The sequence below is a fragment of the Dermacentor variabilis genome, chromosome 10, assembly GCF_050947875.1.
Source record: "Dermacentor variabilis isolate Ectoservices chromosome 10, ASM5094787v1, whole genome shotgun sequence".
NCBI classification, from domain to species: Eukaryota; Metazoa; Arthropoda; class Arachnida; order Ixodida; family Ixodidae; genus Dermacentor; species Dermacentor variabilis.
Genome location: NC_134577.1, coordinates 679,871 through 703,644, shown reverse-complemented (window position 1 = coordinate 703,644; position 23,774 = coordinate 679,871). Strand labels below are relative to the sequence as shown.

General features: G+C 47.7%; 1 protein-coding gene across 3 annotated transcripts in view; it reads right to left on the bottom strand.

Annotated features, from left to right (window-relative positions):
- Positions 1-23,774, bottom strand: part of LOC142559717 (uncharacterized) — a 61,729-nt gene that overhangs the window by 23,020 nt on the left and 14,935 nt on the right. For all 3 annotated transcript variants that reach the window (XM_075671291.1, XM_075671292.1, XM_075671290.1), the window contains exons 2-4: positions 3,183-3,650; positions 2,703-3,129; positions 2,360-2,643 (exon numbers count right to left, since the gene is read on the bottom strand). In XM_075671291.1, coding sequence (XP_075527406.1) covers positions 2,360-2,643; positions 2,703-3,129; positions 3,183-3,650 — 1,179 coding nt within the window. The remainder of the gene's footprint in view (positions 1-2,359; positions 2,644-2,702; positions 3,130-3,182; positions 3,651-23,774) is intronic.

Genomic DNA, 23,774 nt, shown 5'->3' with positions numbered 1-23,774 from the left:
GGAGCAAGACCTGGCAAATGGAAATCAACTTCGATAAAACGGTATCAATGACCTTTTCGAACAAAAAGGAACCCCTGAAATTTGCCTACAGTAATGATGAGAAGATTTTGAGTTCTGTCACCGAGTTCAAATATCTTGGTGTAATTTTTTCTTCCAACTTAAAATGGCACAAACACGTCGACTTCATTTGTTCCAGGGCTCTAAAATGACTTGGATATTTAAAAAGAACACTAAAACCAGCAACCAAGGAACACAAACTTGCAGCTTACAGATCCCTCGTGAGGCCCACTCTAGAATATGCATCTGTTGTCTGGTCACCCCACTGGGTATCTGATGAATCAAAGCTTGAGGCTGTGCAGAAGAAAGCTATTAGATTTATTTATAATCGATATGATCGCAATTTCTCCCCTCCTCCGCATGCTGGCCTGCTATCGCTTGAGCCGTTGGCACATAGGCGCACGTGTGAAAGGATTATCATGTTGCACAAAATTGTACATGCTTCTGTCATTGTCGACGTACCTGTGACATTTGTTGGCTCCTCGGCACGTGTAACGCGAAGAGCCAATCCCTTGAATATTGTTCCCTTTCGAGCTCACTTAGATAGCTTCAAATTTTCTTTCTTGCCATTTACCATTGAATTGTGGAACACGCTACATACTAATCTCTGGGAATTACCACTTGAGCGTTTTGTAGACGAAGTTTGTTTACATGTGACATGTTGATTGTATGTTATCTTGATGTACTTACCGACTCCTGCTATGTCTCAATTTTGAGACAGCAGTATTTGTAAATAAATGAATAAATAATACTTTTGCGTATGCTTCACCAAGTAACATTTGTGTACGGAGGCGAAGCTGACTTTTGGGAACCAGCATTATGCAACGCAGCTGCCTTTCCAAGCTTCTAAGCCAATCGAAGGACCACAAAGGCAGAGTCCATGACATTGCTGACAGCAGCGAATTCTTTCAATAAAAAACATGGCATCCAACGGCAAGAAGCTTCATAGTGAATGTCGATGGAGCTAGGCCTAACATTGCCGCCGTGGTGGCTACAGCTGCCAGCGGATCTGTGTGGTTCGAGGCTGCAAGGCAATCAAAATGGCAGCAGTGGTGGATTTGATTAATGCCGTTTCGGACATGCTGTCACGGCAGAACCTCCAGAATATCTGACGGCGAGTCAATGAAGAGTTTTTATGTCTGAAATTTCAGACGTTTTGATACATTGACTCTATGGGGTACATGGTGGTGCCGCGAAGCCGTCCAAATTATCAGGAATCCAGAAAGTCTGTCGTTGACGGTACACTGGCAACTCCTCCAGCCGACGACAGGGCGTCAAAGACGATTCATTACAATTCCTGTCTGTTACTTGAGCCAGCATTACCTTGACTTTCGACCCTTTCATTAAAATTACAGTTAGCTTTCCCTGATAGAAGCACAAATTCCCTGAATTTTCCCTGAGTTCTTCCAGACTACTCAAAATTTCAGAGAATTCCCGGTTTTCTCGGTTGGTAGACACTGTGTTTCTTCTAAGTGACAACAAAAATGTCAGATTTGCACATATTTACTGATAACTTTTTCAAGGACTTCTTTTCTTGCAACTCAAGTATTGGACACTAATTGTCTACAACTTTATGATGTGACATAATATGTGACACTGTATGACAACAAAGAAAAAATAATCCTCAATCCCTGAAAAATCAGTTTTCCGGTGGTAACAGAAGAGTTAAGATGTCTTCAGGCTGCTGCTGAAGCAAAATGCAATAAAATTGTTAATGCAGAGCATTCTTTGACTCCTTCCGAGCACTTTGCAGTAGGTATGCCGGAATATTCTTGTTTAGCCTCATTTTGGACTTCTGTAACAAAAATAATTGCATGACTGACAATGGAATCGAACCTCTGCCTTCGAGCACAGCAGCCCAATGCACTAATCACTAGGCCATGATCGCACGCATACTGCTCTCACGCCAAATCTAACTAGCTCTTTGAGACGTTTCACGCATGCATCACATGCAGATTTGTCGTCTGCTTTCCTCATGACACCTGGTGCTTTGAGATGCCATCTTAGACTACGCAGTCTTTGGCATTGTCCCACATTCCCCAGTACTTTCCTCATACCAGCTAATGCTACATAAAAACTGTACAAATGCCATCGTCAATTTACCATAGACCACATGATACATACAATTACGTAACACTTACTTGCAGATCGCATCACCATCTTTGTATCTCGCTCAAACTCATTAAATACCTATGCAGAACCTAGCAATCGGCATGCCATATGAACTTGCATCGAACGGATGCAGTAATCCTACGTAATCCTTCCATGATTTCATTCAGGTGAGACTCGTAAGAGAACTGACGGTGTATGTCAGAGCCACATCCAAGCAGCAGCTGCAGCTGTTCCTGGTGGTAGCCACAGCCCCAGCTGAGCACCGAGTGGCCGCCACAGCCCTGGAGCAGTCCTGCTGTGGCACCTGCTTGCTGGGGCAGCAAGAAGAGGCGGCCCAGAAGGGGGCCACAGCTGCCTGCCTGGTGCTGCTGCACCAATGTAAGTGGCCGCGACAGCTGCTCGCAGTCGCCCTGCCGCAGCTCCACCACGTGCGCTGCTCTCCTCAGGAGCCCCAGGCAGCGCCTCTGGCTTGCACTGCATAGGGCATGTCTCCTCAGCCAGGGCTGCCACAACACATGTACGGTACCACCCACCACTGATGCATGGCCTGGACCTTAAAGCGTGTTTCAGCTGGGTCACTGAGAGCTGGCAGTGGCTCGAGGCAGCGCAACCGTGTGGTACCCATGAGCAGCACATCGGGTGACAGCACCTGGAGCGATGTGCCAGCCTCACCCAGTGGCTGCCAGGTGCCTCGTGAGAACCAGTCGGGCCAGCTGCACATGTGCCCTGCTGGCATGGGGGGCGGCCACAGGCGCAGCGTGCGTGATCCCTCGGTGGCACCACTCAGGGCGTCGCATGTGGCATCCCCCGACTGGGCCAGTTGCCACCCACCATTGGCCTGCTCGTAAGCGAAGCAGCGCAGCCGATCAGCATCCGTCTTGGCTGCTGCATGCACCAGCCGGCCAACCAGGTAGCGCACCGAGCCCTCTTTCCACGATGCCAGGCATGTCAGCTGCTCCTCTGCATGAGGTGACAGCCTGCAGTCTAGCAAAACCCAGCTCAAACCAACTCACCTCTGCTCTCGGAGCCAAGCACGCTGGCACAGGCCTGGAAGCGCAGCAGCAGCCGGCTGGGCTCTGTACACGATTCCAGACTTGAGGGGGGGTTAGCACAATCGCCACCACCTTGGTTGTAGCTGAACAGGAGTGGGCCCTGCATGGGGCATTCCTGCTCACTGCCATTGAGCCGGAAAAGTGAGTACAGGCTAGCGTCACCCGCAAACTCTGCACACACAGCTGCATGCGACGTCTGGTGCGAGCAAGGTGTTTCCTTGTACTGCAGCACATTCGCATGCTTTGCACTGATGCCCAAGCAGCGCACACAGCCAGTCTCAGACAGAAGAAACTTGCTTTCGCGGCCCTCCAGGCACCGGCCCCGTGTAGATATGTGGGTGCGGTTGATGCGCACAGGCTCCCGTGCTCCTTGCAGGAACCACTCACCCCACCAGGCTGCTGGAAAGTCGCAGCCATCTGCTTGGCGCACTGCAAGTGGTGAAACACACACACGTCTAAGGTATCGATATCATGATATGGAGACAGCATCTACACCTTGTGCTTTTCAGCTCCATCAACATGCAGTCCCCTGCACCAAAGGGCCCTCTGGTGCTTTAGCAAGTATTGCAAGACAGTTACTGGACAGGACAGCTACTGCACAAGACAGTTGCTGCACTGCATGAAGACACACATACACACAACTTTTTATTTTTCATGTGCTCTCATTTGATATATGAAGGCCTCTGCACTTACTGTTTATTTAGAGAAAAATTGCAGCGAATTTGTTATTAAAGAAGGTTTTCCTTAAACCTTTTCCGAGTGCACATGAATTCAGTTTTCCAGCTCGTTATTTTCAAGGCCTTTGTGATTCCTGAATGGAAACTGCATATGACAGCTCACATGACAAGATTAAATACAGTGACATCATCCTACACCAATCTCTCTGTAATGATGAGCTATGTGGGTGTATCCTGCATTCAAAATAGTTTAAGATATTTATGCCTAGACAAAGGTGGTGGCGTAGTGGCTATCGCATTGCCCCTAAGCCCAAGGGCAAGGGATCAAATGCCGGCCACGGCGGCTGCATTTCGATGGAGCAAAATGCAAGAATGCCCATGTGCCGTGCATTGAGTGCACATTAAGGAGAGTCAGACAGCTCTCAGTGATATGACTTTCTTTAAAACGCATAGTATAATATATCTTACAATCAAAGTAGATGACCCCAGAAATTATGCACTTGATTAGGGTCTCTCAGGGCAAATCAAATGTGCCAAGGTAACACGACCTGAATTCAAATGTATGCTAGAGAACAAACCAGTTTTATTACACATTTTGACAGGAAGCTGGTGAATACCTGCATGTATACAACATTTTTGCATTAAGAGGGCCCTGCAGAGCAAAGTACCTTGTGCATCACATTGGGAACATCCTGTGACAATAATTTTTTGAAAATGTTAGAAGAGCAGTAGGATGCTTTCTTTCCCATTCTTGTTTTTCCAAGCACTGTGGAAACTATGATACACAGGCAGTGATGGCATTGCTTCACCCAGCGTTGCATCACGGTGTGTCATGGATGGCAGAATCGTGTTTATAATTCACAAATTTTGTAATCTGAATGCCATAATTTGATTTCAGTGTTTATTTTAACACTTAGTGATAATGACACTCCTGGGGTCATGTTCTTAGATGGTCACTTTTGGCAATATCACTTTCAGAGCGCGCTTACCGGCTGATTGAGCAGAAACGGATGAGCTGGTTAGCCGTTGAGCACTACATTGCGTGAAATAGTATCGGTGAAAGTGATTATCCGAGAATGCGTACCCTCTGAATGACACCTATGAATTATATGTATTTTGTTTTTAGTACCTCTGTATCTTGTCTTTATTACTGTTGTGTACAAAATTAGTAGTCAGGCGCTCTGTTTTGGCCACAGTAATAAACATTACAATTTAATTCAATGGTATTGTGACATCTATATAGAAGGAACAGACAATGAATTCAGCGCAGGAAAAGATACATCAAGGCAAACAAACGTGCAGGCAAACAAAGATGCAGGCATGAATGTGCTAACCAATTCACAATGCACAGTTATCAACAGTGACGTCGATAATTTTTCCAACTTTGTGGTGAACACATACTGTTTGTAATAGTTGGGATATTGTTTAACTTGTTCCTATAAAATAAAGTATCAAAGAGAATACAGAACAATTTATCACTCCATTTAAGCACTTCCAGCTCACAGCAAGTGCTGTCTGCTTGTGAATACTTTGTTAAGCGCAAAAAGACAGACACAAGAAAGACGACAGGACAAGGCGCTACTCTCAACTGACATCATTTTATTGCGTCACTCCTTTATAGACCGCTCAAACCAGAGGAACATGCGCAGTGAGCACCATGCGGTGGAGCCACCAACATCCGATCCCAAGAGCGCACTCATGCGACCGAATCCAAAAAACCAAATTCAGCGCTGTACAAGGTTAAGGAAGGCACACTAATGCACAGTGACCCCAATGACTGAATGAAAAATGCTTCTGATAACTCTCGGGCGGTGGTGTCACGACTCTTCTTCAAGATTGTGGTATCACGAAACATGGGTTTGCATTTGCATGTTTTACAATGCTGAGCCAAATGCGAACCTGTGCCTGTTGGTATGGATCGCTCATGTTCTCTCAGGCGCTCGTTAACACAGCGGCCTGACTGCCCTACATACACTTTGCCACATGACAAGGGAATTTTATAAACCACACCGACGCTGCAGTCTACAAACTTCACGTGGTTCTTTTCACAATCAGGTTTTTTACTTGTTTGAGAAATACGGCTGCACAACATCGACAGTTTCTGAGGAGCGGAAAACACTACCGGAATTTTGTATCTGGTGGCGACATTCTTCAGATTGTGAGCCACTCTGTGGCAATACGGCACAACTTCAGGCCTTTTCTTTTGCGTGCTGCAGTTACTTTTATGCCGCTTGCCTTTCAGTTTTTGAAGCAATACTTCCGAGACTGACGTCACCACCACACTTGGGTAACCAGCAGCCTGCAGCCTATTTAACTGTGCAAGGAAACTCATGTTCGCAGAGTGATGACAAGACTTCTTTAAGGAAGATTCTAAACACATCAAGGCAATGGCGCGTTTCACAGTCTTTGAATGCGCAGACGCGTAAGGATCGTCAATAGAGTGTCATTAACTATTGACGATCCTTATGGCATAAAGAATTCTTTCGAGGTTGTTTCTTTTCTGGAAGACAACCATTCAGTAGCCGACATTTTTTCTATTGACGTCGAAGATCTTTACTATTCGATACCGCATGATGAGCTATTTCGCAGTGTGATGACGTGCATCGAAGAAAGTGGCGAGGTAGATTTTCGCAATGCGACAGGGTTGTCTTCGGAAAGTTTCATGTCCCTTCTTGAATTTTATTTAAGTGCAACTTTTATCGAGTTCGAAAATAACCTTTTTATCCAGAAAAATGGTGTGTGTATTGGTTCATGTGTGGCGCCTGCTCTTTGTAATATTTTTTTATCGTTTGTCGATCGCGCCCTTAAGAGTGCCTTAAACAATGACTCTGTTCAAATTTTTAGATATGTTGACGATTTTCTTGTTGTGATAAAACAGACTAACAACGAATGCTCCGTGACGGTAGCTGATATTTTAACTCTGTTCAATGACAATGGCAAAGGTCTAACTTTCACACATGAGCTATCTAGGGACGGTAAACTCCAGTTTTTAGATTTGCAGCTTTCCTTACAAACAGGCCACGCCTGTTGGATGTACTCGCCACGTGCACGTAAAGAACTTTTACCTTACGCGTCTGCGCATTCTAAGACTGTGAAACGCGCCATTGCCTTGATGTGTTTAGAATCTTCCTTAAAGAAGTCTTGTCATCACTCTGCGAACATGAGTTTCCTTGCACAGTTAAATAGGCTGCAGGCTGCTGGTTACCCAAGTGTGGTGGTGACGTCAGTCTCGGAAGTATTGCTTCAAAAACTGAAAGGCAAGCGGCATAAAAGTAACTGCAGCACACAAAAGAAAAGGCCTGAAGTTGTGCCGTATTGCCACAGAGTGGCTCACAATCTGAAGAATGTCGCCACCAGATACAAAATTCCGGTAGTGTTTTCCGCTCCTCAGAAACTGTCGATGTTGTGCAGCCGTATTTCTCAAACAAGTAAAAAACCTGATTGTGAAAAGAACCACGTGAAGTTTGTAGACTGCAGCGTCGGTGTGGTTTATAAAATTCCCTTGTCATGTGGCAAAGTGTATGTAGGGCAGTCAGGCCGCTGTGTTAACGAGCGCCTGAGAGAACATGAGCGATCCATACCAACAGGCACAGGTTCGCATTTGGCTCAGCATTGTAAAACATGCAAATGCAAACCCATGTTTCGTGATACCACAATCTTGAAGAAGAGTCGTGACACCACCGCCCGAGAGTTATCAGAAGCATTTTTCATTCAGTCATTGGGGTCACTGTGCATTAGTGTGCCTTCCTTAACCTTGTACAGCGCTGAATTTGGTTTTTTGGATTCGGTCGCATGAGTGCGCTCTTGGGATCGGATGTTGGTGGCTCCACCGCATGGTGCTCACTGCGCATGTTCCTCTGGTTTGAGCGGTCTATAAAGGAGTGACGCAATAAAATGATGTCAGTTGAGAGTAGCGCCTTGTCCTGTCGTCTTTCTTGTGTCTGTCTTTTTGCGCTTAACAAAGTATTCATGGATTCGCACCAACTAGCCCGCCAACGCATTGTGCTGTCTGCTTGTGTTACAATGTTCATGTTGATGTGAGCTGCATGGTCCGTGTTGGTCTTGAGGATTCTTTTGCAAGGACCATGAATCGCCCTTGTCACATTGTGGGCTGCAAACCTAGCAATTGGCGGCATGTCAAGCTGCTACAGCGCATCAGGCTGTCTGCATCTGATTGGCACCAGGATCTATGCATCTGTGGCCATCACTTAACACTGGAGGATTACTACCACAATAGGGAGGTTTAGCATGTCCAGTATTCCCGTAATGTCCAGTATTCCAGTATGTCCGGCATGTCCCAGTATTCCGGTAAACGCAGGTGGACTGAGTGTTTTGCCAGATGGCTGTGAGCAGCCTGCAGGGTGCAGCCACCTGATGGCACGGAGCTCAACCAGAAAAACAGAGCTAATATAGCGGTAACAAAGTGTATTCTACTTTGCTTCTGGTGTAAATTTTCGGCAGTAGTGTAACTGTGAACACATTGTCTGTTCAAATGTTTAAAATGTTTTACACTTGGTTACGGTAATATTAGCTCTGTGTTTGGCTGGTTAAGCTCAGCACCACCAGATGGCTATACCTTTCAGATCACTCATGTTTACGATAAATCCCCCTTTTATCAAAGCAGTAGTAGCATGGAGGGGCTTTAGTTTAAGCCATTGCCCATCCATCAAAACTCGCAGCTCGCCTGCATTTAGTGGAATACCGTACAAGCTAAGCACTGTGACGGAACACTCGCAAACACCCGCTGCTTTTATAGCTTTTGCTTGAGATTGACGGTCAGGCAGCTAGCGGAGAAGTTGGAGAGGCTTCGCGTGCTGGCCCCAGACATGGGAAGTGGACGTCACGATATCACATTATGACGCAGAGCCAGTGAAGGCATAGCTTAGCCTCAATCGCTTGGCAAACGAATTGAGGAGAAAAAGCATGGCTAGGAAAGAGGGTAACTTGTAATCGTCTGTAGCTTTCCGAATATGTGACGCTTCACTTAAATTGCAGCACAAATGTTTTACTCAAGCTATACCCTACACGTCTACAAAATTTGTCCGACCTGTTTCGCGGAGCCTTTGCCATATTTCTATTGCAATTTTTTTCTCCACGTGAAGGTCTTTAATATTCTACTGACCCCATAAAAATGCATGTGGTCACAGATGTCACACACAAATCTTTAGTGCATGTAGCTACAGAAAAATTAAGTACTGAGGGCATACGATGACCCAGGCTAATGGAATGAAGTCCCACTGTGAAATCAAAATTAAGATACTGTAGCAGATAAGTTGTACAGGTGAAAGCAGTGTTAGTGTTGGAGATGCTTGATTCGATCGTTTGCAGATGCTGCTTTTTTCTTTTTTTTATATAAATGAAAGTTTTTATTAGTTAGGTAGCTTGTTGTCCAGTTAACTGCCATTGGCATTTAAAAAGCTGTAAACGCATTACACACACTGTGTCACTATTCTAGGGCGCTTTTACAAATGTTGACATAGCTATTGTGACAAACATGGCTGCTTTTCTGTTTGCCAAATGGTTGCTACAGCTGTACGAAATATTTGTGTATTGTAAAAGAAAGGAAATGCACAACAAGGAACAGGGGTCATATTTTCTAACAATGTTTTTCATTTTTTAATATTTCTTCTTGCTCATCGTCATTTCTTTGTTGATTAGTAACTGTAAATAAATGAGAGCCCACTACCATTGCTATTATCAGACGCTATCAGACACTCAGTGGGATAGATGAGTATTGGAGGGAAAGAAGGCTGCAAAATAAGGCTTTAAGATTATTTCATTGCAGTGGTAGTCACTGCAAGTTGTTGAATTAAATACAGTTTGGAAGTGACATAATTCATTTCAAGTCATTGCTGTGAACCCACATTAACATGTAGCACAACTTAAGCCCTAGCATTTGAGGCAAAAGAGGCAAACATTTAGGACGCAAAAGCTTGCTGTGTGCTTAATGGCAGAAAAAAAAGGAGGGGGGGGCGAACACCTTAAATTTCTAGATTCTCTCGGACCTACCTCAGCTGATATTTTACAGAACCGTGCCAAATACAGTGACTGCAATTACTAACAAATGTAGTCCTTCCTTTTAGCTTACTGTGCTTTTTTCCAGAAACGATCAATATCTCATATTTTTTGTTCCTAAGCCCTACAGCAATCCAGCAATTTGCTGCTAGCTGAGGAAACAGATTCTCTATGTGCTTGGGATGTTCGAGATACCACCTTGAGAGTGCTAAACAATCTTTGTTAACCGCCATTGAAGTTTCCTTTAGATCCACACTGTGGGAGTTCCTTCAGTTTGCTGGGCACAGTCAATGCTGTGCCTCCAGCTCCAGGCTCAATCGCCAGTGCAAGGCAATGCCCAAATGTCTACAATGCTCCGGTCTTGGGACATTCACATGCTTTGCTAAAGTGCCGTTTTGGTGCATGTTAGGCGAAGAACTGCGAGTGAGGTATGGCTTCAGCTGCGAAACGGGCACGATGTCAACAAGCGTCGGACTTGAGGATGGATCAAACTGTAATGGTGAGATCTTGTAATTGACATCGTTAACTTGACATAGGACTTCATGAGGCCCTGTGTAGCGATAGAGAAGCTTCTGGGAGAGGCCGACCGGACGAAATGGTGACCAAAGGAGCACCCAAACACATGGGGAAAACTTAACATTGCGATGGCACCGGTCGTAACGCTCTGGCTTTTTATTGGGGGGAGGGGTGGAGGTTTTTTTTTTTCTTGTTCTCGATATTTCTGTTCGCAGTTTGCTTTTTCCCCACCAGGCATTAATTTTTTAACACATTCTGAAGTTTTGCAATCGTCAAAGCGGAAAGCAAAAATGGCCACCAATGAAAAATTTGGATTTTTTTTGGTGATAGTGCCTATTAGATGGCAAGACATTTTGTATACCGTAATCTTTGTTACATTATTTTCTTTGTAGATACAAGCGTGTCTTTACAAACGTTTTTCAGTTTTGTCCCACAATCTTTATTCTAGCGATATCTTTTGTATCGCATACATCTCGCTAATAGAACTTTGTGCATGAAAAGAGCACTCATTCTAGCTCTTGTTTATGCATTACATAAAATATTGAGCGCAGTAGTTCCTTCATAAAAAAAAAAAGATCTGGCGTAACCTACAAAAAACACCTATTTTCCCCATGGTAAGAAAAGAGTTAAGTGCAGTGTGGCATTCTGAATAGTGTTCATAGTGTTCTAGGCAATAAATGCATTAACTGTCCAGACATTTCGTGCTCCTGGGAGTGAGAGAGCTCTATATGTATGGTAAGAGCCAGCCAGGCCTTTCAGCTCGGTGCTTTAACCTGCGGTGGGTCTATCACTGTACACTGTCATGTCGTTAAGCCCCCTCTCTGGGTGATTTACAGACACCGTACAGAAAGACAAAAATTGAGCCCACATTTTTGCACCCATCTTGGGGCCCGATAGCAACTTCCACAGGGGCACTTTGAAAACAAGACTATGTATGTGAAGGAGACTAAGCTTACTATACAAACAAGAAAAAATACAGGCCGTGAACAAAAGGCAGAAAGAAAGCACATGCATCTTTAGACATGTGTACAAGAGGAGCAACTGTGGCACGCTGGCCTCTATGCAGATGTCCCAAAAGAAAAAGGCACTTGCTTGCAGAGGCAGAAAGCAGGAGTAAAGCACATTTTTTATACCAGAAAAGCCTGGAAATGCAAGGGCGACTTCCCAATGGTGGTTGTCACTTCTTGAGGGGGTAACAACGTGGCGGCCCAAAGCAGTCAGAAACACCGGGTGTGCTCTGTTTTTCGGATCGAGATGACTGGGCTGCAGCGCTGGCTCATCTGCCCAGCTGGTGTTGCTAAGTGCATGGGTGTGTTTGAGCACTATGTCACCAGCCTCAAAGCAGACGTCACAGTGACTTTGGTCATACTGAGTCTTCTGCTTGGCTTGGGCAGCTCCCAAGCTGTTCTTGCTCTAGAGAAAGCTCAGGCAAGCCAGGCACGAAGGTGCACTGCATATGAGGTAAGGTCTCCTGGTGCATATCAACCCCTGCTTAGGGCTGCACAACAATGGTTAGCAGATTCACCAGTTGCCCGCCAAAAATTATGAAAGCGTGGAACAGTTTTCTGCCATCAAAATGACAAATGCAAGTTCATTCACGTGGTCTCCACAATCCTTCTGGCTCCTTGCAAAGGCCGTGAGCATCGACTTAACGTATGAGTAAAACATCGGATGAGGTTGGACAGGGTTGGTAGGGTGACACGAGTTATTGCTTGATCTGAAGGATTGTACACGTCTCGCGGAACATCCGGGAAGTGAAATAGGATGTGTTGTCAGTAACCAGACGCCCTGGAAATCCAAAGTGCTAAACTTCATTAATTTGTCCAACACTGCCCGACCCATCACCTTACAGAGTGGAAAAAGTTCCACCCACTTCGTAGCAACCACTACCAAAACATGCTGAGAGCCTTGCTTACTCTTTAGAACTAGTCCCGTTAAGTCGCAAGAAGCAAACTTCCAAGGCCGCTGACTGTCAGTTGGCTTCATTAAACCTGGCAGACAGTCACCAGAAGATTTCACCATCTGACAGATGTGTCAAATCCGGCAATGACTGAAAAAAGTTCTACTTCATACCAGGGCCAGGTGACACTGGCAGCTGAGTCTTGCAAAGACCTTTGAACCATTCAGGTGTCCAGCCAGTGGTTCATCATGAGCAGAACGCAAAGTGCGCATTTCAGATTTTTCAGTATCACCACCTTAAATGGATCAATAAACTCCTCCTCAGTAGCGACATATCTCATCATGAGCCCATCGTTGTCCAGCAGTTAGGAATATTTGGGACTACCAGCAATACAAGCTGGCTCAGGTTCTACTGGGCTCGTTGCAACCTCAGCAACGTTATGGCACTCCGTTTCTGCTACTCTATGTCGTCATTGTACGTAACTGTAGAGGGATACTTGGCGCGCTCATTATTTTTGCCTTCTTGTCTTTGAGACTTGCCGCATAAGTGTTGGGAAAGCGGGGGGTGTGTGACCTCAGGAGTGTCTCTTGGGGGGGGAGGTGACAGCATGGTTTGGACACCTCAGACAATGGTTTCCCTGTGCCTGGATCTCGTGCAAGCCCTAAGTACACGGGCCACGGGTGTCTTGTGTGTGCACTAGAGCACTGCACAGGCTCAGGTGTGTAAAGAGCTGCCACTTAGTATACATTACTTATGGGGTTGTTGGAGAAGTATGGGAGAGGCCTTTGCCCTGCAGTGGGCGTAACCAGGCTGATGATGATGATGACTTATGAAGTTCTTTTTTTTTTCTACAAAGAATGAACATTGTTTCCCTGTAAGGAAAAATAGATTATACAAAAAACTACCCTTCAAACTCTTTCCCTGTTACCGCTTCTTGCAATTGCAGTATTACCACTCTCAGTAGTATTGTTTCAATGCTAACGCAAGGGGTGTCTCTATCTACTTGTGCGTTTATTTTATGCTCTGTGCTCGTGAATTCGACAGTTTGTGTGTGTGTGTGTGTGTGTGTGTGTGTGTGTGTGTGTGTGTGTGTGTGTGTGTGTGTGTATATATATATATATATATATATATATATGTATTGTAACGCACGGTTGAGTGATGCTACTTTAATAACTTTACGTTGGGCGAACTTGTACCCGACAAACAGCTAAGCAAGAGCCTCGCTAAAATGTCCACAGTCTCTTTCGCCGCAGTCCCGCACTTCTTCTTCTTCCCTCGTGTCCCGCGCTCATAGCACGTTGGTCCGATTGCGCGTGCCTTGTGAGCTCGTGTTGCCCGCTTCACTGCCACTATATTTCGCATTAAAACTTCTTTGTGGGCGAGTTGGTGCATACTTGACATAAAAATTTAAAATAAAAAAAAGCGCTTGTGTCCCGCCCTTCATACTTTGTGGTTGCATGTGTTTGCGCTGTAACAATTTTTATGTCAAATATCTTTCGCAGGTAGCAGTATACAGCTGGACGGACGAAGGAAGCAGCTGGCACGCGTAATTTGAAATCATCTTGTGTCATTCTCCCCCTTCCAAGTGTGCATTGTCCCGATGCTCATACAGAAGGCAGTGGTTTCTAGACTGTCATGAACTCGCAATGTTTGTAGGCGGAAGCAGTTATTGCCTGTCGTAGTATGGTTTCATTCGGATGACATGGACGATTTCTGTTTGATTCCGCCGTCATGATGAGGTTACTTGACCTTCTGGAGCAACTTCGTAGTTCAATGGACTAATTCGGCGAATTATCCTATACGGGCCAAAATAACGATGAAGCTTCTCGGATAGGCCGCGCATCCGTACGGGAGTCCACACCCATACTTTGTCTCCAGGTGCATACTGGACGTCTCTTTGTCGCAAGTTGTATCGGTCCGCGTCAGTTTGCTGCTGCTCCTGAATGCGGTGTCGCGCCAGCTGCCGTGCTTCTTCGGCTTTTTGTGTGAAGTCGCTGACATCATCGTCATTTTCTAAGGTCTCATCTACTGGTAGCATTGCATCTAAGGTTATGGTGACGGTCCGGCCGAAAACGAGTTGGAAAGGTGTCATTTGAGTCGTCTCTTATATAGCGGTATTGTACGCGAACGTTGCGTATGGTAGTATCCTGTCCCATGTTCGGTGCTCCATGTCCACGTATATTGACAACATATCAGTCAGTGTTCTGTTCAGTTGTTCAGTCAGCCCATTTGTCTGAGGATGATATGGGGTGGTATGTCGGTGACTGATGTGCGTCAATTTCATGATGGCCTTTGTCAAATGCGCAGTAAATATGGTTCCTCGGTCCGTGATGAGAACTTTAGGAGCGTCATGCCGTAGTACTATGTTAGTGACGAAAAAATCTGCTACTTCACTGGCCGTTCCTTTGGCAAGAGACCGTGTCTCGGCATGTCGAATTAGGTAGTCAGTTGCAACTACGATCCAACGCTTTCCTGATGACGATGTGGGAAAGGGGCCAAGTAAGTCCATTCCCACTTGTGCGAATGGAGTTTAGTTCCGGTGGCTGTATCAGTTGTAGGAGACCTGCTGGCTTGAGTGGTGGTATTTTAAGTCTTTGGCAGTCCCGGCAGGTTCTTACGTAGTGTTGCACAGAACTCAATAACTTTGGCCAGTAATACTTCATGCGGATGCGAGCGAATGTTCTGCTCACTTCTAAATGTCCTGCTGATAGGTCATCGTGGCATGCTTCCAATATCTTGAGTCGTAACTTTGAAGGTACGACGAGCAGAAACGTCTCTGCACTATGTTCAAAATTTCTTTTGTACAGGACATTATTTTTCAGGGCGAACGACGACAAGCTGCGGACAAAAGCTCGTGGAATGTCCACACGATGTCCTTCTAGGTAATTAATAGGCAGGCGTAACTCCGCGTCGGATCGCTGATGCTGAGCCATTTGTGATGTTGTCACAGCTCCTAGGAACAAGCAATCCTGTTCATTTTCCCCAAGCGTAGATTCCGTGTATTCAATCGGTGCACGTGACAAGCAATCCGCATCACTGTGCTTGTGACCGAACTTGTATACGACCGTTATATCATATTCCTGCAGCCATAGACTCCATCTTGCCAGCCGTCCAGATGGTTCTTTGAGATTCGCCAGCCAGCACAACGAATGATGGTCGCTGATAGCTCGGAATGGTCGGCCATATAAGTATGGTCTAAATTTGCTGATGGCCCATATCACCGTGAGGCATTCTTTTTCCGTCGCTGAGTAGTTCACCTCAGCCTTCGAAAGTGTTCGACTGGCATACACAATGACTCGTTCCTCTCTGTTTTGCCACTGAATGAGGACGGCACCGAGGCCTAAATTGCTTGCGTCTGTGTGAATATCAGTTTTGGCTTCCTCATCGAAATGAGCAAGAACTGGGTGGTTCTGAAGACCCTTTCGGAGCTCATTGAAAGCATTCTTCTGCTCATTCAACCAGACGAAAGGTGCGTCTTCCTTTGTTAGCCGCGTTAGTGGTTCGGCGATCCTCGAAAAATTTTTGACGAAGCGTCTTTAGTAGGCGCAAAGTCCTAAGAGTCGCCCAACAGCCTTTTTGTCGGTTGGTTTTGGAAATTTCTCCACTGCCGCAGTCTTCTCAGGGTCCGGGCGAATGCCTTATGAACTGACGACATGGCCGAGGGAAAGAAGCTCGCAAAAGCCGAAATGACATTTATGCGGTTTTATCGTCAGACCTGCTGATCTAATAGCTTCCATCACAGCCCGCAGTCGTTCTACATGCTGCTCAAAGATAGTAGAATAAACCACGACATCGTCAAGATAAACGAGACAGGTTTGCCATTTCAGACCGGTGAGCACAGTGTCCGTCATCCGCTGAAATGTAGCAGGTGCGGAACAAAGGCCAAATGGGAGCACTTCGAACTCGTACAGTCCATCTGGCGTCACAAACGCCGTCTTTTCACGATCTCATTTGTCCACTTCTATCTGTCAGTGGCCGGTTTTGAGGTCCAGGGAGGAAAAGAACTCGGCATCTCGTAGTCTATCTAGAGTGTCATCGATTCTTGGAAGTGGGTACACATCCCGCTTTCTGACGGCGTTCAGCTTTCGGTAATCAATGCAGAAGCGCTAGGTCTGGTCCTTTTTCTTTACAAGTACTACAGGCGACGCCCAGAGACTTGCCGACGGCTGAATTACATCGTCTTCTATCATTTTCTTAACTTGACTACCTAGAGCTTCTCTCTCTTTTGGTGACACTCTGTAGGGATGCTGGCAAATAGGCCTCACTGATTCGTCAACAATTATACGATGTTTAGCAATAGATGTCCGCCGGACTTTAGATGACATTGAAAAACATTCGACGAATTCTCTTACGAGGGTCCCTATTTGCTCCTTCTGTCTGGCCAATAGGCGTGGTTCGATGTCGATGGCTGCAAGGACAGAATCCACATCTTGGAAATTCGATGGTGAAGACTCTGGCATGCTGAAATCTGTAACTTGGACGAAGTTATTAAGGCTGGCAATAACGGTTCCCTTCGCAACATGTTGCACCTCATTTCCAAAATTAGTGAGCAAAACGTTGGCACATCCGCCACGCAGCTGAACAAGGCCTCTTGCCATGCAGATTCCTTTTTCGAGTAGGAGATTGGTGTTGCTGTCTGCAATTCCTTCGTAGTCGCTGAACGCGTCACTTCCTGACTGTGACGGCTACGCTGGATCTCGGAGGAAGCATCATGTCGTCATCGGCAGTGTAAAGGGCGTCGAATTTTTCTTCAGTGTTGAATGCTGCGACAGCGTGCTTGGTTGAAAAGGAAACACATGATTCCCGCAAGTTGATTATAGCGCCATTATCCTGTAAGAAGTCCATGCCAATAATCAAGTCTCTCGAGCACTCGGAAAGCACGATAAAGCTGGCGACATACATGAAGCCTCGTATTCCTATTCTAGCCGTACACTTGCCCATCAGGTCAATGAGGTGTCCTCCTGCTGTGCGAACTTGTGGCCCTTTCCAAGGAGTCAGCACTTTCTTCAGTTTCCTGGTAAGCTCACTACTTATTACCGAGTAATCTGCACCTGTATCCACTCACGCGTTCACTTCGTAACCATCAACAAATACATGTAAATCGGAAGCAACGTCGCTCTTATGGCACTGGTTTCTGAGTGCCTCGTCGTCGCTCGGAATCATCGATGGAGGTTCTTCTCTTTTCGCGTCGGCAGCGGCCTTACCTCCCGAGGCCGCTGACTCTAGTTTTCTCGACGCAGGCTCTGTGAACAGCGTCTTGGGGAGCTTGAAGACGGGCGGGGGCTCGGTGACCGATGCCTCAACGGCGCTGTTGATCGAGGTTGGTGTTGCTGGTAGGCGTATGGGAAGCTTTGATGAGTAGACAGGTACTCTTCGATTTCAAATGGACACTCACCACTTCAAGGGCAAGGTGCGTTCACCAGAAAACCACGAAGCCCTGCCTGGCGATAGTGGCACATTCTGTACAGGTGGCCAGCCTCAACACAGTGGTAGCAAAGAGGTATTCGGTGAGGAGTGCGCCATACATCGGTCTTCCTAAATCTTCTTTCGGGTGACGGCAGTTATTTCGAGGCATCGAGCTATTCATAGAGGAAGTGGCTGCGACGTCAGCACATCTGGGAGTTTGCCGCAGCACATCGGCATACGAGACGCTCGGCTGTCGCAGTAATGGCACTTGGGGCTGCGCACTCAGCTGTGGTTCCCGGACCGCCTGTCTGACCTCTTCATGAACCACGTCTGCCAGCGAAGAGGGCGTTGGAGCATTGTGGTCAAGCTGTAGCCTCTGAAGCTCTTCTCGCACTACAGATCGCACGATCTCCCGTATGACCTCTATGCTGTTTCCGATGGCAGCTGGAACTGAGCCTACAGAGGTGATGTTCATTTCCCTGTTGTACATCCTTGATCGCTGTTGCAAGGTGCTTGCCATTGTGGTCCTCAGAACGAAACTCAGCAATGAAGCGCGGCGGGCTCCGAACCAACCCTGCGAATAGTTCCTGTTTTACGCCTCGCATTAAATGGCATAGTTTTTGTCTTCGCTCATGTTCGGATCAGCTCGGCAAAATAGGCGCAACATGTCTTCTACATACATGGCCACGCTTTCATTGTTCCGCTGATTTCTTGCCTGCAGGGCAGCTTCGGCCCTCTCCCTGCGGTCAGTACTCGGGTAAATCGCACGCAACTCCCGCCGGAAAGCATCCCACGAGACAAATGTTGTTTCGTGGTTTTCAAACCACGTTCGTGCGCTGTCCTCTAACGTGGAGTAAACGGTTCGTAGCTTGCGCTCTCCGTTCCATCCATTGAACTCAGCAACGCGCTCAAAGCGTTCCAGCCAGTCCTCTGCGTCTTCAAATGTGTCGCCATGGAAAGGCTCTGGCGTCATTGGCGAGTTCACCACGATGTGAGTTGGCGTGATTTGAGTTGCCATCTCGGTAGCGTTTCTGTTAGCAGATGCTGATGCTCCGATAGAATCCGGCAAAGGTGAAAACTCGGGGGGCTCACCACGTAGGCGACGGCTGCTGCGTTGGTGAACAGGAGTCAATTCGATGGGTCCAAGTCGCCGTGAGTCCGGGCTCCTTTCTCTGAGTCGAGAAGGGCTTGAAATCATACCCCGCACCTCCACCAGAACGCACAGTTGAGTGACGCTACTTTAATAACCTTACGTTGGGCGAACTTGCACCCGACAAACGGCTAAGCGAGAACCTCACTAAAACGTCCACAGTCTCTTTCGCCGCAGTCCCGCACTTCTTCTTCTTCCCTCGTGTCCTGCGCTCAGCACGTTGCTCCGATTGTGCGTGCCTTGCGAGCCCGTGTTGCCCGCTTCACTGCCGCTATCTTTCGCAGGTAGCAGTAAACAGCTGGACGGACGCAGGAAGCAGCTGGCGCGCGCAATTTGAAATCATCTTGTGTCAATACATATATATATATATATATATTGTAGTGGGTAATATGCATGTGGCACAGTGCAGACTGCCACCGCTGCAGCGCGAGACCCGAGCTCGGGCTGCTGATGCGAAGCGCTAGGACTCGTGATCTAGAGCTACCTGCGATCCCTTGAACGAGTTGCAATAAACCCCATTTCATTTGGTGGAGCTGCGGGGTAACCTTGAAAACTGGAACTCCGAAGCCGGATGCTACCGACTGCTGCGACCGTGTCTGACGAAACCACCCAGGAAGATGCACCACAGCCTCAGACGGTCATCGTTTTCAGTGCATTGCGCCAGCGTGATCCTGCCAATCTTTAGCGGCACTGATGATCATGACGTGGAGGATTGGTTGTCATCTTACGAACGGGTGAGCCAGCATAACAAGTGGGACGACGTCACCAAGTTGCACAACGTGCTCTTTTACTTAAACGGCGTCGCGAGCCTCTGGTTTCGAAACCACGAACATGATTTCACAACGTGGAGCAGATTCAAGACAAGTTTCACAGAAGTGTTCGGGCGACCTGCTGTGCGCAAGCTTCGTGCAGAACAACGCTTACGGAGGCACGCACAACACCTCGATGAAATGTTCACAAGTTACATCGAAGATGTCATTGACCTGTGTAAGCGCGTGAATCCGTCAATGGCGGAACAGGACAAGATAAAACACATTATGAAAGGCATTGATGAGGACGCATTTCAAATGTTGTTAGCGAAGGATCCGCATACCGTGGGGGGGGGGGGGGGCCGAAGTTATCAATTTGTGCCAAAGTTTCGACGAGCTATGGAAACAACGCATCTTAGCCCGGCGCCCACCGCCTACGGAAGATTTGTTAGCAGCATTGGTTATTGGCGACAACCATAAAACTTTGCTGACGCAAACAAAACAATTTGTGCGCGAGGAGGTCGCGCGACAGCTCTCGATTTTGCGGACCACGGAGAAGCCTTCTCAATATTTGGCTCCAGCAATCCGACAGATAATTGAAGAGCAAGTGACCGAAGCTCTTCCACCTCCGTGTCAGCCGGCTCCCGTGGCCGCGCCTCTGACATATGCTGAAGCCGCTGCACGGGCGCCTCGTCTGCCGGGATTCTCTCCTCCGCCTTCAGCGCCTCTCCAGCCGGTGTTCTCTCATCCGCCTTTGCCTCGCCAGCCGGTGGCTCCCTTTTTCAGCGCACAGCAGGCAAGATACAAATCCTTGGCGCACTGCTGACAACCGCCCAATATGCTATGCCTGCGGTACACCGGGACATGTAGCGCGCTTCTGCCGCCAGCGCTTGCCGGCCTTCGTGGGCACCGCGCGACTACCCAGCTCCGGCTTCCGACCATTTCGTATGCCTCAGCGACCACCACCGGAAGTCTACGCTGCTACGCTGCATACCAGCACCGCAGTCACAGCTCTACAATACTCGTCGCTCGCCTTCCCCTCGTCGGCGCTCACTCTCACCCATGCGTCGTAGGCCCAGTGCCAGTACTACTGAGGCGGAAAACTGATTTCCGCAGTTCCTGAGGCATGAACTACGTCATCGTCGGAACATCAAAGTCCTCGTTTTTCCCCTGCTAACGTTATTGAAGTGTCCGTTGATGGCGTCAAATGTCTTGCGCTCGTCGATACAGGTGCTGCTTTATCTGTGATTAGTGAGAAACTTTGCCGTGAATTACGGGAGGTGACCATGATGCCTTCGGTACTATTGCTTAGAACAGCCAGTGCACAACAACTTCAGCCAGTCGCTATGTGCACTGCCGGGGTGCTGATTTGACACATTTTGTATTCGATTGATTTCTTCGTGTTAACTTGTTGCTCCCACGATGTAATTCTCGGTTGGAATTTTCTGTCGCGCCATCACGCCGTCATTGACTGTGCACGTGCTGAGGTTCAGTTCTCCGTTCTGTGCGATTTGCCATCTCACGACTTTCAAGTTCAGGATGTTACCAGAATCTGTATAGCTTCAGATACTGACCTTCCCCCTCACAGCGCGGTATTTGTCCCTCTTTTATGTGCATCGCTTGCCGAAGCGACGGTCATGTTTTCACTCGCTGCCGTCTTCATACGCCGCCAGACTATATTGTTGCCTTTCGCCCTCCTCACGGTTCACCATGGGGCTGCAGAAATACTGATTTCTAACCCAAATTCGTACACTTTGGCTTTGCACTCTGGCGAGACTATTGGTACCATCCAGACTGTGGACGCTGACGTTATTGTGCATTTCCCTGTTCCCGTCGACGTGGATACTGCCAACGTAACAGCACTGGCACCCCATGTGCCATCTAACCGAGTATCACCGGATGTTTTTTGTCCCTCTATTGCCGATGACTTTGAGCCGACACAACGTGAGCGGCTTATTACTCTTTTAAATGATTTTCAGGCCTCTTTTGACTGCAACCAAGCATTATTAGACCGCACAAGTACCGTCTCTCTCCACATTGATACGGGACATCACGCACCATTACGCCAGCGTCCGTACCGCGTGTCATCTATCGAGCGTCATGTCATCGCCGAGCAAGTTGAAGACATGCTTGAACGTGGTGTTATCAAGCCATCCTGCAGCCCTTGGTCGTCTCCTGTAGTACTCATTAAGCAAAAAGATGGCTCGATTCGTTTCTGTGTGGACTATCGTCGCGTCAACAAGATTACACGAAAAGATGTCTATCCTCTACCGCGCATAGATGACGCCCTGGATTGTCTTCATGGTGCCGAATTCTTTTCTTCTTTGGACTTGCAATCAGGCTATTGGCAAGTGCCAGTGGATGAATCCGACCGCTCGAAGACAGCTTTCATTACGCCTGATGGCCTGTATGAGTTTACAAAAATGCCATTCGGCCTCTGCAATGCACCCGCGACATTCGAAAGGATGATGGACAATATTCTACGAGGCTTCAAATGGAAGACGTGCTTGTGTTATTTAGACGATGTGGTAATTTTCTCCCCCGATTTCACCACTCAGCTCTCTCGTCTACGCGAAGTCCTTACTTGCCTTACCACCGCCGGCCTTCAAATTAACTTGAAAAAGTGCCGCTTCGGAGCTCGCCAGCTGACCATACTTGGCCATGTCGTGTCCAAAGACGGCGTCCTTCCCGACCTTGACAAACTTTGTGCTGTCGAAGAATTTCCGCGGCCGACTACAGTGAAAGAGCTCTGAAGTTTTGTCGGTCTTTGCTCTTATTTTTGACGCTTTGTGCGCAATTTTGCCTGCATCATCGCTCCCCTGACGAAGCTCCTGGCTGGCCCTGGTGACCTTCGCAACTGGACTCCGGCATGTGACCAAGCCTTCACCATTTTGCGTTGTCGGATTACCTCACCGCCAGTTCTACACCACTACGACCCGAGTGCACCGACTGAAGTTCATACCGACGCCAGCGGCGTTGGTCTTGGAGCCGTCCTTGCACAACGGAAGCCTGGCTTTCCAGAATATGTGGTTGCATATGCGAGTCATGCTCTCACGAAGGCAGAATCCAATTATTCTGTCACGGAGAAGGAATGTTTGGCTATAGTTCGGGCCTTAGACAAATTTCGCCATTACTTGTATGGCCGTCCGTTCGACGTTGTGACAGACCACCACGCGCTCTGCTGGCTTGCATCGCTGAAAGACCCGTCGGGGCGTCTTGGACGTTGGGCTCTTCGGCTCCAAGAATTTGACATTCGCGTCATTTATCGATCCGGGTGCCAACATTCTGATGCAGATGTGCTCTCCCGTTCGCCCATGCAATCCGACAAAACGCCACCTTCATCCAGAGAGTGCCCGGTTGCTACACTTGCTGTTACTGACATGCCGTCTGAACAGAGCAAAGATCCGTGGATTGTGTCTCTCATTGACATTCTTAGCAGTTCTTCAACGTCTACATGCCCTCAAGCCCTTTGTTGCCAAGCCACCCACTTCGTGCTACGGGACGCCATCTTGTACCACCGAAACTATCAGCCAGACGGTCGCAAATGGCTGCTAGTCATCCCTCGCCATTTGCGTTCCGACGTATGCACATATTTCCATGCAGACCCACAACAAGCTCATGCTGGCGTCCTGAAAACCTACGAGCGGCTCCGCCAGCGGTACTACTGGCGCAGCATGTATTCTTATGTCCGCAAATACATTCGGCCATGCGCAGCCTATCAGCGATGCAAGACATCTTCTCATACGACAGGCCCTCTGCAACCTTTACCGTGTCCTGCGCGTCCTTTTGATCGGGTTGGCATTAACCTTTATGGGCCTCTTCCATGCAGTGCTAATGGAAATCGTTGGATAATTGTCGCAGTAGACGACTTCACAAGATATGCTGAAACTGCTGCACTTGCTTTGGCTGCTGCTCGCGACGTCGCCGCATTCATCTTACAGCATTTCGTCTTACGGCACGGCGCATCGCGAGAACTGCTCAGTGACCGAGGCCGTGTCTTCTTGTCCGAGGTTATTAATGAGCTACTCGCCGCGTGCCGCACTATTCACCGCACCACTACGGCACGTCACCCACAGACTAATGGTCTAACGGAACAATTCAGCCGCACTCTTGGGGACATGCTCGCCATGTATGTTGCGT